At 43.2% G+C, this 19,963-nt stretch overlaps 1 protein-coding gene across 1 annotated transcript in view; it reads right to left on the reverse strand.

Annotated features, from left to right (window-relative positions):
- Positions 1-19,963, reverse strand: part of LOC115134624 (zinc finger protein 385B-like) — a 118,807-nt gene that overhangs the window by 52,839 nt on the left and 46,005 nt on the right. The window contains exon 2 of the mRNA XM_065021601.1: positions 12,429-12,571. Coding sequence (XP_064877673.1) covers positions 12,429-12,571 — 143 coding nt within the window. The remainder of the gene's footprint in view (positions 1-12,428; positions 12,572-19,963) is intronic.

The raw sequence follows: 19,963 nt of genomic DNA on the forward strand, positions 1-19,963 counted from the left end.
TATTTAGACTGGTTTATGATAGGTTCTTTATTTATTTTCATAGTCAACCTCACCCTCCAGATTGAAGTCTTCCACACCGAAACCATTCAACTCATGGAACTCTCATCCCCCAAACAGCGACTCATCCTCGGACACCCCTGGCCTTGTCGTCACGACCCTGCCGTCTCGTGGCGACAAGGTGAACTACTGTTCTGGTCTTCTACCTGCTTCACCAGTTGTCTCAGCCTACCCTGCAGTGCCACCCACCATACCATCTGAATATGCCCAGTACAGCAATGTCTTCAGCAAAATCAAGGCCTCCACTCTGCCTCCACATTGCCCAGGGGACTGTGCTATTGACTTACTCCTTGTAGTGTCCCCACCAAAGGGCTGTGTTAACCCCCTATCTATCCCGGAAAATTAGGCAATGGAGAACTACATAGATGAAACACTCGAAAATCGAAACACTCAATGGTTTCATTCATCCTTCTTCTTCCCCGGCTGCGTCCAGCTTCTTCTTCGTTGGAAAAAAGGACAGTGGTCTTCGTCCATGTATTGAGTACCGTTCCCTGAATGACGTCACGGTCAAGAACCGTTTCCCTCTTCCTCTGATCCCAGTGACCCTTGAACAAGTGGGCCACGCCAACATCTACACAAAACTCAACCTACGAAGTGCATATAACCTTGTCCGTATACGTGAAGGCGAGGAATGGAAGATGGCCTTTATCACCGCACTTGGGCACTACGAATACCTGGTTATGCCCTACGGCCTTACTAACACCCCCACCGTCTTCCAATCCTTTATGAACAAGGTTTTCCAGGATATGATCAACCACTTTCTCATCATCTACATTGATGACATCCTGATTTACTCCCATTCCCTGAAGGAACACATACAGCATGTGCAAAAGGTTCTTCAACGGCTCCTTGACCATAACCTTTATGTCAAGACTGAAAAGAGTACCTTCCATGTAACCTCGGTAAGCTTCCTCGGTTTCGTACTGACACCTGGAGGGGTCAGCACGGATGAGAACAAAGTCACCACCACCAGTAACTGGCCCAAACCCACCACCGTTAAGGAACTCCAATGTTTCATTGGGTTCTCAAACTACTATCGCCGGTTCATTCGTAACTTCTGTTATACTGCCGCTCCCCTTACTGCCCTTACCAGCCAAAAGACTCTGCTCCAGGTACCATCCCCATACCAACGGGCAGACGGAATGCCTGAACCAAGAAATAGGGAAGTACCTCGGCCAACAATGTTCTGCCTCTCCACGCTTTTTATGGCCTGGGCCGAATACGCTCAGAACTCACTCATGCATTCATCCTTCCACCTTACTCCGTTTCACTTGGTTACCAACCCCCCATATTTCCCTGGGAGCTGAAGCCTGGTACTGTCCCAGCTGTCGATGACTGGTTTTGGCGTGGTAGCAGATATGGGAGACCAATCACCGGCATCTGCAGGAAACCTCTAATACCCAGAAACGCTTTGCCGACATACGCCGCTAACCTACGCCACTCTTTCACCCCGGACAGCATGTGTGGCTCTCTACCAGAGACATCCGGCTCCGCCTCCCCTGCAAAAAGTTCTGTCCTCGCTTCATTGGTCCCTTCAAGATAACCCATCGCATCAACCCTGTCACGTACCCCCTCCAGTTACCCCGTCAATATAAAGTCTCCTCCTCCTTCCATGTGTCTCTGTTAAAACTGGTCACCTACAGTCCGCTTCATCCTCCAGTCTCAACCCACAGTGTACCCCCACCATTGGACATCGGAGGGGAACCTGCCTACGCCATTCAGGCCATCCTTGATTTCAAACACATGAGAGCCCAATCCACTATCTAGTGGACTGGGAAGGTTATGGGCTTGAAGGGGGAGGGCTACCTCGGGGGTGAGGTCCGGCAAGTCAACCTTGTGTTCTGTTTCTTTTGTGTTCTTGAACGTAGCCCTGTCTTTCATTTTTGTTCATTGATTTAACCTGTGTTAGTTACCCACCTGGTCTCATCAGCTCCTTATTCAGTTCAGTTCATTCTGTTTGTGCCTTTGTGAGGTATTGTTCAATTTGACTCAACTAAGCCTTTTCCTAGCTCGTTTGTGCGAACCAGTTATAGTCTTCAGTCCTAGTTTTGATTCACCTGCCTGTTTGCCTTGCCTGCATTTGACCACGATTCATGCGTTCTGCGAGGGCGAAATAAACACCTGCTGCCCTCTGCGTGTGAATCTACACCTTTTTCTCCCTGAGTATTCATTACAGTTTATGGAATGAGTTTGACTGTGGATGTGTTCCGTGTGATTTCTTGGATGATGAAGTTCGCATTTATCTTTTACGTTCTGTTGCTTTCACAATAAAAGGTCAAATTGAGGAATAAAGTTTAAGACCTTAATTTTCCATCAGTACAAAAAATATGTAGATGTTGTTCAGACAACAATGCTGTTTAGACGCGCTTGTTGCGTCGTACATTCTGTTGCTACTGTTCCAGTCACATATTGGAGAGCATACGCTGCAGGGACCACTCAACAAATACGTGATCATACGCATCAAAGGGTTCAGCATATTTTAGTAATTACATTTACTTTTGAGACTTAAGTATATGTAAAACCAAATACTTTTACTCAGGTAGTATTTTACTGGGTGATGACAATTGGGTATTTTTTCCACTACTGGTTCTAACTCAAACACCTTATAAGGGTATGTGTAGGAGCAATAATTTATCATTTGGGCAGAGCAAAGCAGCAAGAGCGAGAGAATATCATGTTTAAAACAAGTGGCGATGTCACGACTTCCGCCGAAGTTGGTCCCTCTCCTTGTTCGGGCGGTGTTCGACGGTCGACGTCACCGACCTTCTAGCCATCGCTGATCCATTTTTCATTTTCCATTGGTTTTGTCTTGTCTTACATCACACCTGGTTTGAATCCCATCAATTACATGTTGTGTATTTAACCCTCTGTTTCCCCTCATGTCCTTGTCGGTGATTGTTTGTTGTATGTTTGTGCAAGATTATGTTCTGGTGCACGACGGGTGTTTCACCCCATTATTTTATTTTGTACATTTTGGTTAACGGAGTTTGAGTACTTATTAAACTTCTTCGTTTATACCAAGTCCATTCTCCTGCGCCTGACTTCCCAGCACGCACCCCGTTACAGGAGAGGTGCAGTTTTTGAGTGTTTGTTGACTTAACAGGCATTGAGAGGTCCTGTGTGGCAAATGTCAAGTCTGGAGCCAGGAATGCTTGGCATGAAGAGCTGAGGCTCGCCAGTATTACATATCCTGGCGCGGGAACAAAGAGGTTGTGTGCTGTGGGATGCATAAAACATGGGCAGCAAACGAAGATGCAGGCTGTAGCATACACTAGCAGAAAAAGGCAACTAACGACACAGATGCACACACGCACATGCCCAAGCACACACACGCATATAAAGCTGTGGTTCTCGCTGTTGCAGTGTTATAGACCATTAAAGCCTAATAGGCTCAACCTAACACACACCTGACTGTAACAGATGCTTGGAACAAGACAAATATATTCCGACACGGCATGCACAAGAAAAACTCATTTGATCAAGCGGTGGCAATGGTCATGGCACCATGTGAGGTATTTTGTAACGGTCACTCACGAATGTGCTTGTCAGTGTGTTCAGGCTTGTCACTCACACGTGCTGGTTTGTCGCTGGCTTGCTATTGTGAGTGCTTGCTTGTTTTGGTATCTGTCGGTCTATGGATGAGTGTGTGTGAGTGTGTTTGTCTATTACCTTGTTTATTATCCATCCACTAATATAAGTCAAGTTAGCATCAGTCAAGTTAGCACCTCTTGCCTTACCTAGCCCCTGGATACAGTTGAATCGCGTCCGTCAAAATTTTGATCAGGGCCTTTTTTTGGCCTGGTTGCCCTAGTTGCCCATTGTCTACGTCCCAAATGGCACCCTATTTAGTGCACAACTTTGATCACAGTCCAAAGAGCTTTAGTCAAAGGAAGTGCACCATATTGGGAAAAGGCTACCCTTTGGAACGCAACCATTATCTGCTGTGTTTGCTTTCCAACAAGTATTGATTACACAGTCTCAGAATGGAGGGCACGCACCGGCTCTGGGGCTATGATGCAATCATGTAGAAATCATTTTCAGCATGCCCAGCCACACACCACTAATCAGCCTGATAGATGGGTACGCGGAATCGTTCTAATGAAGTCTTGCCTAGTCATTCATCACAGGAAGTAGTGTGTGTATATATTTATGTGTGCAAACATAAGCACGCATACACACACAGAATGCCCTTTTAGATTACTAACGGAGATACAGTAGTTCAACCAGAAAATCAAGGGCTTTCACTTTCTGAACAGACATATCAATGTGTATAGGTTATAGTCTGGTGTGTTCAAACATTAATCCCAGTTCTCTCTCTCTCTCTCTCTCTCTCTCTCTCTCTCTCTCTCTCTCTCTCTCTCTCTCTCTCTCTCTCTCTCTCTCTCTCTCTCTCTCTCTCTCTCTCTCTCTCTCTCTCTCTCTCTCTCTCTCTCTCTCTCTCTCTCTCTCTCTCTCTCTCTCTCTCTCTCTCTCTCTCTCTCTCTCTCTCTCTCTCTCTCTCTCTCTCTCTCTCTCTCTCTCTCTCTCTCTCTCTCTCTCTCTCTCTCTCTCTCTCTCTCTCTCTCTCTCTCTCTCTCTCTCTCTCTCTCTCTCTCTCTCTCTCTCTCTCTCTCTCTCTCTCTCTCTCTCAGGTAAACTTTCCCTAACCACTAACTCGTACCCTAACCCTAAAACTAACCCTAGCTCCTGACCCTAATTCTAACCCTAACTCTAACCTTAACTTCTTTGGGGTACCCCCCCCCTTCTTCTCAATTTCCGCCTAAAGACATACCCTAATCAAACTGCCTATAGCTCAGGCCCAGAGGCAAGGATATGCATATTCAAATGATGGTATCATTTGAAAGGAAACACTCTGAATTGTGGAAATGTCAATTGAATGTAGGAGAATATAACACAATACATCTGGTAGAATAAAATACAAGGAAATAAACATACGTTTTCTGTTTTTTTATTGTTGCCGCATCATCTTTCAAATGGCCAAGAACAGCCAAACATACAGATAGGATGCTGTGGATGATTTGAATGAAGAACATAAGATGGCAACAATAGCTGAGCAAAGTTTTAGACAGATACCTTCAAAAAATGAGCGAGCTACATGACATTGAGCATGAAGTCACCCAGGTGTCCCACACAAATGTACTCAAGTGGCCGAATTGGTACAGTGATACATTTTGAAGGAAAGAACTATATACAAAATACATAAATGCTATTCTAACACACCCCCAAAAAATTATATATATATGAAAAATAAAATCTAATAAATAATAATAAACAAACAAATAACAAGGGTAACTATTTACACATTTTCTATTTACAATATTGTGAAAACCCTCAGTCCTCTACACAATATTGTGCTGCTGGTGCCATGGCCCATAGCAGTCTCTTTCTGCTGTAAAGCAGAGGCTTACTGAACAGGTGGTGCAGGTGATGGGGCATTTCCTGTGACAAAGGGCACAACGACATCTCCCTACTGTGCCCTTTTTGCTCTGAGGCACATTCATGCCTGCAGAGATGAATCTGGGCAGGTGAACACCACTGGTTGGAGCAGAAGGTGCTGCAGTAGCTAGCAAGCTCCTGGATGAGCAGCTCCCTGAAGGCTAAACTGTGAGATGGGGGGCTATCCACAGCTCTTGGCCATTTCCTTCTGGAGGATGAAGGAATTCACCACAGCAATGTCAATGAAATTATAAAGAAATGTTTCGTACCATTTCATGCTCTTGTAAAGAACATTGTAGTATCCTATCAGCGCATCTGACAGATCCACACTCCCCATGCTCTTGTTGTAGTCCTTCACAGCAGCTGGAATGGGGACATTTTTTGTGGTCCATGCCCCCGGCACCGTCCTTCACACGCCTGATGACGTGATCTCCACTGAAGGACTTGTGGATACTGGAGCACATGACCACCTCTCTGGTATCCATCCACTTCACAAACAGCAGGCCATCTTCACGGATCCATCGCATGGTACCCCGCTCAGACCGCTTAGGCATGTCATTCACCTTGGTCTTTGGAAATCCCACCCTGTTGGTACGAATGGTGCCACAAGCCGACACCTCCTGCTTCCTCAGCTCTGTAAACAGGGTAGGGCTTGTGTAGAAGTTGTCCACAAACAGTTTGTAGCCCTTCCCCAGCAGTTGAAAATCCAATAACTCCATAACGGAATCATAACTCAGTTCATTACCGGTAGCAAAACTGTTTTTCCCCTCATAAAAAAAATGCAAGTGTAGGCACACACAGAATCAGCCAAAACAAACAGCTTGTTACGCATGTTACGCATGTATTGTTCGAGGCTGATTCTGACCCTTTTGGGTCTAAAAACTGGTGGATTTGGTTCCACATCATCTTCTAACACAGAGTGCCAACGACCCTGTGGCCCTCTGTCTGCAGGTTTCTCTCTTCCCCACCTCCTCTTCTTTGTCACTGACTTCACAACTCTAGTTGGCCGGGTAGGTGTGGAGCCAGAGACAGCGGGGGTCCGGCTGGATGAACCAGCTTCAGAGGGAGATGGACACCTAGACATTGGCAGCTCATAATCAGAATCACTGCCACTGTGAAATATTTTTAAAAAATCAGTAACAATACTTTCATGTATGAGCCCTGTATCAACACATAAAATAAACAGATATATATAGAGTACAGGGAACATAATCACTATGGTGAAGTGCTGTTCCATTCCATGTTTATGTAAAATACATTTAAAAAATATATCACACACACACAGTATTGCCAATGTGTACTTTACACATTTCATTACAGATTATATTTTTATATATTGCAAATAAAATAAGAAAATCAACAATTTTTTGGGGAAAATGAATAATATTTCATATTAATTTCAAACAATGACATTAGCATTAGAATTTACCAATCCAGCATGGCATCCTCTCCGTGCAGAAACATTTCTTCCACCTGGGAGTCAAAACTAGCAAAACTAGCTTCGCTGAAAGATTCATCTTCCTGAAGAAACTCGGTCTCGCTGTCTCAATCAATTTCCTCTATAATTTGAGTTAAATCTGTATACCTAGATTTTGTTTGAGCTTTTCCTGATTTATTTGCCATAATTTAAATATATAAACTTGTTGAAAATGCTATTGAATATGTACTGCTATGAGTAACACTCGTGGCTACGTCAAGTAGGATTTGCAATGGCGAATTAACCTCTTTTACGACAGAGTTTACGACAAAGGCTGGTCTTCGAACCTATAACCATTACATATTGCCGTTTACCTCAGCTCATTGGCTATCTTCCAAGCTAGATTTCAAGAGGATCAGTGGTCATTGGGCCAAAATACAGTCAATCAACGATAGACCGGTCCTACCATTGGTGCGCAATGAGGTCATTGATTGGTGTCTTCATATCGGTTTGTTTCGGTCAATACGCCCCGGGAAAAGAACCATCATGTATGGTTGTGTTAGTAACAACCAGAGGATTGCAATGAAACCAACCATTACTGGATAAACGTTTGTTTAGTGTGTGTAATTACCACAAACGTTTCGGCCAAAGTTGAATGAGACGGAAATCACGACGCAACCGGTTTAAAAATGTTGTGTTAGGCTATAAAAATGGATTTTATCAAACAAAATGAACATTCACTGTGTAGTTAGGACACTTGGCATTGCCACCAGAGGAAGATCTTCAATGGTAAGCGATTTATTTTATTGTTATTTCTGACTTTCGTGACGCTAATGCTTGGTTGGAAAATGCTAGTAATACTTGTGTGTGTGGGGCGCCGTCCTCAGAAAATCACATGTTTGCTTTTGCACACACACACAGCCATAGAGGCCTATCGATGGGATATGACCTTCTGTTAAGAGAGCAGGGGCTAGATTGGGTGAGCACAATACTATGCCACCTATTGCCCTGCCGATTCTCTTCGCTCGGAAAACGAGTAACCACTGCGAATTATAACTATGGACAAATGCTCGCTGTTCCCATGAAAGATGCATGGACACTGCTGACCTCATGCCAGGGCAGCGGAGTATCTCTTACACTCCACCACAACGCTGTTTTATTTTACAACGCATGGTCAGGTTGTATACCGGTCATATAAGGACGTTTTACTAAGATATTTCTAGCAGCCAGAAAAGGCTGTCTATCTGGTTGTCATCTGCTTATATGACATATTTTTTCTAAATTTTCAAAATCATGAAAAAGGTCTCTTTAATTAACTTGTTATAACAGAGATCAGGTAGCAACACATCTGCCACGGTGATTCTCAACACTGAAGCTCCCCAGGGGTGCGTGCTCAGTCCCCTCCTGTACTCCCTTTTCACCCACGACTGCATGGCCAGGCACGACTCAAACACCATCATTAAGTTTACTGAACGACACAACAGTGATCACCGTCAACGACAAGACCTGGCCGGGTGGTGCCAGAATAACAACCTATCCCTCAACGTAACCAAGACTAAGGAGATGATTGTGGACTACAGGAAAAGGAGCACCGAGCACGTCCCCATTCTCATCGACGGGGCTGTAGTGGAGCAGGTTGAGAGCTTCAAATTCCTTGGTGTCCACATCAACAACAAACTAGAATGGTCCAAACACCAAGACAGTCGTGAAGAGGGCACGACAAAGCCTATTCCCCCTCAGGAATCTAAAAAGATTTGGCATGGGTCCTGAGATCCCCAAAAGGTTCTACAGCTGCAACATTGAGAGCATCCTGACCGGTTGCATCACTGCCTGGTACGGCAATTGCTCGGCCTCTGACCGCAAGGCATTTCAGAGGGTAGTGCATACGGCCCAGTACGTCACTGGGGCAAAGCTGCCTGCCATCCAGGACCTCTACACCAGGCGGTGCCAGAGGAAGGCCCTGAAAATGGTCAAAGACCCCAGCCACCCCAGTCATAGACTGTTCTCTCTACTACCGCGTGGCAAATGGAACCAATCTAGGACAAAAAGGCTTCTCAACAGTTTTTACCCCAATGCCATAATACTCCTGAACAGGTAACCAAATGGTTATCCGGACTATTTACATTGTGTGTGCCCCCCAACCCCTCTTTTACGCTGCTGCTACTCTCTGTTTATCTCATATGCATAGTCAACTATACACTTTAACTATACATTAATGTACATACTACCTCAATAAGCCTGACTAACCGGTGTCTGTATATAGACTTGCTACTCTTATTTTCAAATGTCTTTTTACTGTTGTTTTATTTCTTTACTTACCTACACACACACACACACACACACACACACACACACACATACTTTTTTTCTCCGCACTATTGGTTAGATCCTGTAAATAAGCATTTCACTGTTGTATTCGGGGGACGTGACAAATAAACTTTGATTTGATTAGTTGGTTGTAAACTGGTTGTATGATGTCTTCTTAACCAGAAAACAAATTCACAACCAGAAAATAACGTTATTAAATATTGTGTGCCAAAGAAACTGAGAAACAAAACAGTTCTAGGTCCTTCTGAGTGCTCTTCAGGCCAAGCGTCTGTCATGACGCCCCCCTTCTCTATCTCTCCACAGTTTCATGACTAAATGGCAGGTTGTAAATTCCTTGAAGAGACCCTCTCCCCGTTTGGACATGCAGTATGGGGAGAGAGGACTTCACAGTGGAAGAAAGAAGCTGTTCCCACAAACTCCTACATCCCCAAATGTTTTCAGAATGTGGAACCGGTCAGTGGGGAAGCAAAAAATGACCATGTCGAATTTGTTTTAGTTGGTGACCTCATGAAAGACAGGAGACACACATTGAGAAGTATACACATAATTGTTTTTCATAGTGACTTACAATCAGTCAGTGGCCATGCTCCCGTGAGCACAGACATTACACGGCGTCATGGAACGCGCCCCCTTTTCTACTGAAAGTATAAAACCTACTTCCGACCAAATTTACATTAGACCAAAACACGCCGCGTTGCTTCCGGTGTGTGAAGTGGTTCTACCTGTGACCTGAATGATCCACCATTGAGACCAGAAAACATGGAAGCTGTCGCTACATGTTGAAATGGTTGGCAACTCTACCAAAGGACAAGACCAGAGAACGTGGAGATCATCCACGCTGAAATGGTTAAGAAATGATAAAATACCAATTCCAGATTATGGCAAGAACAGCTCAAATAATCAAAGAGAAAGGACAGTCCATCATTACTTTAAGACACGAAGGTCCGTCAATACAGAAAATTTGGTCAGTCAATATGGAAAATTTAAGGAACTTTGTGCAGTCGCAAAAACCATCAAGCGCAATGATGAAACTGGCTCTCATGAGAACCGCCACAGGAAAGGAAGACCCAGAGTTACCTCTGCTGCAGAGGATAAGTTCATTAGAGTAACCAGTCTCAGAAATTGCAGCCCAAATAAATGCTTCGCAGAGTTCAAGTAACAGACACAATTCACATCAACTGTTCAGAGGAGACTGTGTGAATCAGGCCTTCATGGTCGAAATCTCTGCAAAGAAACCACTACTAAATGACACCAATAATAAGAAGAGACTTGCTGGGGCCAAGAAACAAGAGCAATGGACATTAGACGGGTGGAAATTTGTCCTTTGGTTTGGAGTCCAAATTGGAGATTTTTGGTTCCAACCGCTGTCTTTGTGAGACGCGGTGTTGGTGAACGGATGATCTCTGCAAGTGTATTTCCCACAGTAAATCATGGAGGAGGAGGTGTTATGGTGTGGCCTTGCTGGTGACACTGTCTGTGATTTATTTAGAATTAAAGGCACACTTAACCAGCATGACTACCACAGCATTCAGCAGCAATGCACCATCCCATCTGGTTTGGGCTTAGTGGGAATATCATTTGTGTTATATGTGTTATTTCATAGGCGCAATAAGCATAAATTATGTAAATAATTGGGAGGCCACTTGATTTCAACATCTAAACAAAGTATAACAGTTAGTATAACAGTCTTTGGCTAAAATGCTGCTAGCGGTACTTGGTACAGCACGACAAACTGTACTTGGTACTGCACGACAAGCTGTACTTGGTATTGCACGACAAACTGTACTTGGTACAGCATGACAAACTGTACTTGGTACTGCACGACAAACTGTACTTGGTACAGCACGACAAACTGTACTTGGTACAGCACGACAAACTGTACTTGGTACAGCATGACAAACTGTACTTGGTACTGCACGACAAACTGTACTTGGTACTGCACGACAAACTGTACTTGGTACAGCATGACAAACTGTACTTGGTACTGCACGACAAACTGTACTTGGTACAGCACGACAAACTGTACTTGGTACAGCACGACAAACTGTACTTGGTACTGCACGACAAGCTGTACTTGGTACTGCACGACAAACTGTACTTGGTACTGCACGACAAACTGTACTTGGTACAGCATGACAAACTGTACTTGGTACTGCACGACAAACTGTACTTGGTACAGCACGACAAACTGTACTTGGTACTGCACGACAAACTGTACTTGGTACAGCACGACAAACTGTACTTGGTACTGCACGACAAACTGTACTTGGTACTGCACGACAAACTGTACTTGGTACAGCACGACAAACTGTACTTGGTACAGCACGACAAACTGTACTTGGTACAGCACGACAAACTGTACTTGGTACTGCACGACAAACTGTACTTGGTACAGCACGACAAACTGTACTTGGTACTGCACGACAAGCTGTACTTGGTACTGCACGACAAACTGTACTTGGTACAGCACGACAAACTGTACTTGGTACTGCACGACAAACTGTACTTGGTACTGCACGACAAACTGTACTTGGTACAGCACGACAAACTGTACTTGGTACAGCACGACAAACTGTACTTGGTACTGCACGACAAGCTGTACTTGGTACTGCACGACAAACTGAGCATGAATTTTCCAGGATCAATTTTCATTAATAGTGCTGTTTTAGTAGTGTCTGTTTTGCATGCAATTTGAGGAGTTGAGACATAAAAAGGGTATTGTTAGAAAGGTTAACAAATAATGTCTAAATGTCTTTCAGTGTCCTTATGACCGATTTTGTTGGACCAAACCTCAAATGCAAATGGAGAGTTAAAAACGCTTGTCAGAAAGGAAGAAGTGATCTTTCACCTTTGTTGTTGTGAGTGGAAGGGAAAGGGGCTTGGCATTTGTGAGTAAATGGGAAGGTGTGCACAGCACAGAATGAAGTGAAAGAGATGAGACCAAAAAGATAACATGAGAACAAGTGGACATAAATGCTCCTAAAAACAAGACATTTTTGATGGGGTAAGACAGTCGATCCAAGCTTATGAGCCATTTGTATATAGGTTGTATTCATTTGTATTAATTTTAAAGTCCCAAAATGGATGTACCAATCACCAACTTTAGCTTTAATTGTCCAGCCCAAAGCATCACTTATCAATTCAGATCAGAGCAGTTCAGCGAGATAGGAAGTGATAGCAGGAGACTCACTGTGTTGAAGTTGGGGAAGAGTCCCACTGCTGATGTGGTGTCCACCGGGAAGGACATGAAGGACTTCATATCCAGAGTGGACTGCATCATAACAGGAGGGGTCCGCACCAACGCCGGGAGACAGCTGCTATGGAAGTCACTTCCTACAGAAAGAGAGAGAGAACGCAATTTAGCAACAGTAGAGCGAGACAAAGCGATAGTGAGGGGAGTCTTCCAAACTCACAGGAAACCATGGTTATATCTGCAGCAGTGCTTGCACACACATGTAATTCATTCCTATGGACGGCATCAAGAGGACGGAGGAAGAGGAGATGGAGCGTGGATAAGTATTTTATTTTATTTAACCTTTATTTAACTAGGCAAGTCAGTTAGAAACACATTCTTATTTACAATGACAGCCTACACTGCCTTAGACCGCTGCGCCACCTGGGAGCGCAAGTATTCAGTGATGCGTGAGACAAGACACACACACACACACACAACATGCCTTCTGAATTTCCCTACTGCATGACTTTTTTTGCTCTGCCACTGAGCTCATGGATCCCCTCGCAGACAATCATGTCATACAGTACGACGCACCAAGGGACTAGAATGCACCTGTGCTGAGGCAGCATGGTAATTCTGCGCCCAGTGAACCATTGATACAATCCCACATCAATCCAGTTGAACATACATGCTGAATCTCCAGAAAACAGTCCCACTCAAAATAACCCAACACATCATATATAGCATAGTACATCCATTTTAGCAGACGGTTTTATCAAAAGTGTCGTACAGACTAATACACACTGAAATGTAACTTGCAATATCTTATAACAACATTGTAGTTCATAGCTCTTGACTTAGATCATCACATAATCCATTATTGATGATGTGTAAGCAGACAGAATTCTATGAAAGCGTATAACTGATGAAATCCAATTAAAATGCAAACGACAACAATAAATCAATAACGAGTTTGCAATTTTGGCAGCTATACATCACAACAGGACAAATACATCACAGCAGAGTTTCAGAAAACGTGTCTAACTTTATTTTCAATATCTTTTCAGATAAAAACACACACTTTGGAATGTGGTTTTGGAGGAACGGAGGATCCTCGAGGCAACGTTAAGGTATATATTTTTATATTACCTTTATTTAAGCAAGGAGTTTATTTATACAAGGGTCTCTTTCACAAGGAAGCCCTGCATCTACAATTTCATTTGAGAAAATCAAAAATCAAATACAATATAAAACAAGTAAAATTACCACACAACACACATTTACAAGAAAACAATTACATTCCTCACTAAGAAGGTCCCCAATCAATATTTTAAATTTCCCGAGCGGCACAAAAACATTCCATTGTAAATGTCTTTTATAGTTGGTTCCAGCAATGAGCTGCTTTAAAATTAAATGTGGATTCACCTAGTTTGGTGGAGACCTGAGGAACCTCAAGAGTTAAAACTTCTTAGGGATAGCCTCCTTTTTTTCAATTTTGCCTAAAATGACATACCAAATCTATCTCAGCTCAGGCCCTGAAGCAAGGATATGTATATTTACCGTTTGATAGTAAACACTTTGAAGTTTGTGTAAATGTGAATTGAATGTAGGAGAATATAACACAATAGATCTGGTGGAAGAAAATACTAAGAAAAAAACAACCGTTTTTTTTTCTACAACCATCTTTGAAATGCAAGAGAAAAGTCCCAGTTCTAGCAATCACTCTGTAAGTCTGATGGTGTCCACCAGATGGCAGCAGTGTATGTGCAAAGTTTCAGACAGATAACTTGAAGTATGAGCGAACTACATGACATCTAGTGTGAAGTCACCCAGGTATTATTTGGGCAAATCGTGAAGGAGACATTTGCATTCATATTACATTTTTCTGCAAGAATATCGTCAAATCTGTATACTTGGACTTTGATTGAACTTTTCCGGTATTAGTAGCCATATTATAAGTTCAAAATTTGCAAAACAACCAATTTTTATAACTTCATAACTCTGAATATTAATTCTAATTTTTGTCCAAAGGGAAAAGGCATGCTGTTGTACAAGGTTAGTAGCTACATTTTAGGACACATACAGGGTTACCGGATACTCCCGTAAAGCCCAGCTCATTGGCTATCTAGCTAGCTTTGTTGACCCTGATGGGTGCTTATTTGACAAAGTTAGAGTCGTTCAAGTGAAGACCGCCCGCGTCATTGGCGTGCCATGAAGGCGTCGCTCTCTGACCAAATATAGTGTCCTATAGGATATACTACACCGCTAATGATATAGTGAAGTCTGGTTACATTCTAGGATCTCTGAGGAATACATGCGAATGTGATTTGGCTGGTTGACACAACGTTTAGGGTTAGATTTTCACAGATTCCTTTCTTTGCAAATTGAACGAGTGGAAATACAAAATCGATCACGCATGCTATATGGACCTTTTTAGGATATGAAAAATGATTTTATCTAACAAAACAACAACTCATGTTATCTCTGGGACCCTTTAGATGATAGATCAGAGCAAGATTTCAGAATGCAAGTACACGTTTCACCTTCAGAGGTGAATTTATCAAACCTAAGGTGCGTGAAAAGTGTTTTGTTGTTAGGAGCTCTCCTCAAACAATAGCATGGCATTTTTTCGCAGTAATAGCTACTATAAATTGGACAGAGCAGTTATATTAACAAGAATTTAAGCTTTCAGCCGATATAAGACACTTATAAGTACCAACATTTATTGCTTCTCTAAAATCTGCGATCGTGACACAAGGCGCTGCATGATTTACAACTGTCCCGTTGACAGGACGCCGATCCGTTCCAGGTATGAGGTGCTTTAAAATTAAATGCGGATTTACCTATGTCGGTGGAGACCTGAGGAACCTCAGGTTAACCAATCCCATGGTATCTCATGTTTTTATATTTTAACAGCAAAGTTAAGGTCAGTAGGGCTTAGCAAACAAAAAGGGAATACAGAAGTGATTTACGGGACTTTAATGAAGACCAGCCAACCTTTTGGGTAAGTCTCTGAGACATTAACATTTTCCAGTTGCCTTTCCCGTTGAAGTGGATGAAAAGCATGCCGTGTCATTTAAGGGAACCAATAACTCATGCACATCTGCATGGAATAAGGTCAACGTAAAGAGTGTTTATTGAAAATTATTGAAAACATGGAGCAGGCTAACTGACAGCTTAATCCAGAGCTTTAGGTTAACGGCCTCAATTAGATCCTCTTTCCTAAGGTCATACCAAACTCTCGATGCAATAGAGCATCCCTCTCATCTCTTTTGATGAAATATTCATTTGACAATGTCAGGCCATAGAAAAAAAATGTTTTGAACATAAGCTATTGGTGCCTGAGGCTGGCCTTGTCGTTAAAGCATGTATATGATTCCTCTGCCTGCCATGGTACAAATTTCAGCATCTACCGGCCCTACACTGCAGCTCCCTTCTCTCTATCTCCACTTCATTTCATACTATATCTGTCAAACAATAAAATATGGATGGACAGTAACATTTTGCAGGTATAATTTTACTCATTAAAACATGATTGAGAGATTATGCTCAAATATCAATATAAGTTATAGCACAGCACACCAGTAGCAGATATACACTGGTCATATTAGTGATGCTGTAATCAGAAAGAAACGTATGCTAACAATCTCTTTGAACTCTCATCAATATTCAAAGCAGTGATCGCAGCTCCACAGCCAGACTGGAGAGAGACAAAAACAGCCGGCACACTCTGTTCTGAAAAACATCAAGGCAATTTGAAATCTGAAATAGTCACTAAGAAAACACAATGACGATTCAAAGAAATGTTGAGCAAATTACAATACCAAAAACAAAATTATTTAATGGCAGCACGCACACACCATTTTTTTTAGCCTGGATAATACCTGCCAGCCTTGGACCGTTTTTCTCCACTACAACGCCAGATTCCTGCCGTAAACCCTGGACCATTGATCATCACATCTAGCTAGCTGCCACTGAGTGACCCAGCCCCGAATTAGCCCTGAGCCAGGCGCATCTCCCGGCTAGCAAACGAAATTACCACAACTACACTACCTCTTTCGCCATCTGGCCCGGCGCCCCGCCCCCCCACAAGTGGCCCGCAGACGTATTTTCATCAGCTGTGCCTTCAACCGGTCTTTGCCGGACGACGGAGGAGACTCTTCTACTTACCCCGGACTGCTAACTTTAAACGCAGTGTCTCCCGCGTGCTAGCGTAGTAACAAATACCTAGCGGCTTGCCCGTTTCATCTATTGCTGTACACTGGACCCTATGATCACTTGGCTACATAGCTGATGCCTGCTGGACTGTTCATTTATCACGGTACTCCACTTTGTTTACCTAAGTTGATCTGTCGGCCCTAGCTGTGTGTAGTTAACTGTGTGTAGTTAACCGACCCTCCCTGCCCATACATGGCCATTTTACCTGTTGTTGTTGTCTTAGCTGATTAGATCTTGTTGTCTTACACGTTGATGACATAGCAATCTCCCAATCAACACCTGTGATTGATTTATGCCTCATTTTATGCCTCTCTCAAATGTCAATATGCCTTGTATACTGTTGTTTAGGGTAATTATCATTGTTTTAGTTTACTGCGGAGCCCCTAGTCCCACTGTACATGCCTTAGATACCTCCTTTGTCCCACCTCCCACACATGCTGTGACCTCACCCAGTATAACCAGCGTGTCCAGAGATGCAACCTCTCTTATCATCACTCAGTGCCTGGGCTTACCTCCACTGTATCCGCACCCCACCATACCCCTTCCTGCACATTATGCCCTGAATCTATTCTACCACGCCCAGAAATCTGCTCCTTTTATTCTCTGTCCCCAAAGCACTAGACAACCAGTTTTGCTAGCCTTTAAACTTACCCTCATCCTACTCCTCCTCTGTTCCTCAGGTGATGTGGAGGCTAAGCCAGGCCCTGCGTGTCCCCAGGCACTCTCATTTGTTGACTTCTGTAATTGAAAAAGCCTTGGTTTCATGACAGTTAACATCAGAAGCCTCCTCCCTAAATTTGTTTTACTAACTGCTTTAGCACACTCCGCCAACCCTGATGTCCTTGCCGTGTCTGAATCCTGGCTTAGGAAAGCCACCAAAAAATGTCCATACCCAACTACAACATTTTCCGTCAAGATAGAACTGCCAAAGGGGGAGGAGTTGCAATCTACTGCAGAGATAGCTTGCAAAGTTCTGTCATACTTTCCAGTTCTATGTCCAAACAGTTCGAGCTTCTAATTTTAAAATTAATCTCTCCAGAAATAAGTCTCTCACTGTTGCCGCCTGTTATAGACCCCCCTCAGCTCCCAGCTGTGCACTGGACACCATATGTGAATTGATTGCCCCCCATCTATCTTCAGAGTTCGTTCTGTTAGGTGACCTAAACTGGAATGTGCTTAACACCCCAGCAGTCCTGCAATCTAAGCTAGATGCTCCCATTCTCACGATATGCAACTATTCAGGGAAGTCAGGAACCAATACACACAGTCAGTCAGGAAAGCAAAGGCTAGCTTTTTCAAACAGAAATGTGCATCCTGTAGCTCTAAATCCCCAAAGTTTTGGAACACTGTAAAGTCCATGGAGAACAAGAGCACCTCCTCCCAGCTGTCCACTGCACTGAGGCTAGGTGACACGGTCACCACCAATAAATCCATGATAATCGAACATTTCAACAAGCATTTCTCAACGGCAGGCCATGCTTTCCTCCTGGTATACCCCAACCAACAGCTCCACTCCCCTCGCAGCTACTTGCCCGAGCCTCCCCAGCTTCTCCTTCACCCAAAACCAGATCGCAGATGTTCTGAACTACTCTGGACGGTTCTGACCTAGAATACGCGGGCAACTACAAATACCTAGGTGTCTGGCTAGACTGTAAACTCCTTCCAGACTCATATCAAACATCTTCAAACCAAAATCAAATCTAGAGTCGGCTTCCTATTCAGCAACAAAGCCTCCTTCACTCACGCCGCCAAACTTACCCTAGTAAAACTGACTATCCTACCGATCCTCAACTTCGGCGATGTCATCTACTAAATAGCTTCCAATACTCTACTCAGCAAATTGGATGTAGTCTATCACAGTGCCATCCGTTTTGTTACCAAAGCGCCTTATACCACCCACCGCTGCGACCTGTATGCTCTAGTCGGCTGGCCCTCGCTACATATTTGTCGCTAGACCCACAGGCTCCAGGTCATCTATAAGTCTATGCTAGGTAAAGCTCCGCCTTATCTCAGCTCACTGGTCACGATAACAACACCCACCTGTAGCACACGCTCCAGCAGGTATATCTCACTGGTCATCCCCTAAAGCCAACACCTCCTTTGAACGCCTTTCCTTCCAGTTCTCTGCTGCCAGTGACTGGAACGAATTGCAAAAATCGCTGAAGCTAGAGACTTACATTTCCCTCACTAACTTTAAACATCAGCTATCTTAGCAGCTAATAGATCGCTGCAGCTGAACATGGCCCATCTGTACATAGCCCTCCAAATCTACCTACCTCAGCCTAATATTGTTTTTATTTACTTTGCTGTTTTTTTACACACCAATATCACTACTTACACACCATCATCTACTCATCATCATCTGCTCATCTATCACTCCAGTGTTAATCTGCTAAATTGTAATTACTTTGCTACTATGGCCAATTTATTGCCTTACCTCCTTATGCCCTTTGCACACACTGTATATAGACTTTCTTTTTTTCCTATTGTGTTATTGTGTAACGATCATTGTTGGAAGGATGGTCAGACCAAGATGCAGCGTGGGGTAGGTTAATCATTTTTCATTTATGATAACCGGCACAAAACAAGAAAGAGTAACAAACGAAACGTACAGCTTTGTAGGGCTAAAAAGCAACAATACACAATCAAGATCCCACACACAACAGGTGGAAAAATGCTGCCTAAATATGATCCCCAATCAGAGACAACGATAGACAGCTGCCTCTGATTGGGAACCATACCAGGCCAACATAGAAAATAAAAAAACTAGACTACCCACCATAGTCACACCCTGACCTAACCAAAATAGAGAAATAAAAGGTTCTCTAAGGTCAGGCCGTGACATATTGACTTGTTTATTCCATGTGTAACTCTGTGTTGTTTCTGTCACACTGTTTCTGTCACACTGCTTTGCTTTATCTTGGCCAGGTCGCAGTTGTAAATGAGAACTTGTTCTCAAATAGCTTACCTGGTTAAATAAAGGTGAAAAAAACATGCACATATGCAGGCACACAAACAGAATTTGTGTATCTCTCTCTGAGAAAGCCATCTCAGACAATATAGCCTTACATTTCAAAAGATAGCTGTGCAAAATTCTTACTATTACTGAGACCTGTATTTGTTTGCTTGAATTTCGAGTGCATATTTACTTATAAACTCAGCAAAAAAAGAAACATCACCTCACTGTCAACTGCATTTATTTTTAGCAAACTTAACATGTGTAAATATTTGTATGAACATAACAAGATTCAACAACTGAGACATAAACTGAACAAGTTCCACAGACATGTGACTAACAGAAATGGAATAAAGTAACAGTCAGTATCTGGTGA

This window comes from Oncorhynchus nerka, linkage group LG2 (genome assembly GCF_034236695.1).
Source record: "Oncorhynchus nerka isolate Pitt River linkage group LG2, Oner_Uvic_2.0, whole genome shotgun sequence".
Classification (NCBI taxonomy): domain Eukaryota; kingdom Metazoa; phylum Chordata; class Actinopteri; order Salmoniformes; family Salmonidae; genus Oncorhynchus; species Oncorhynchus nerka.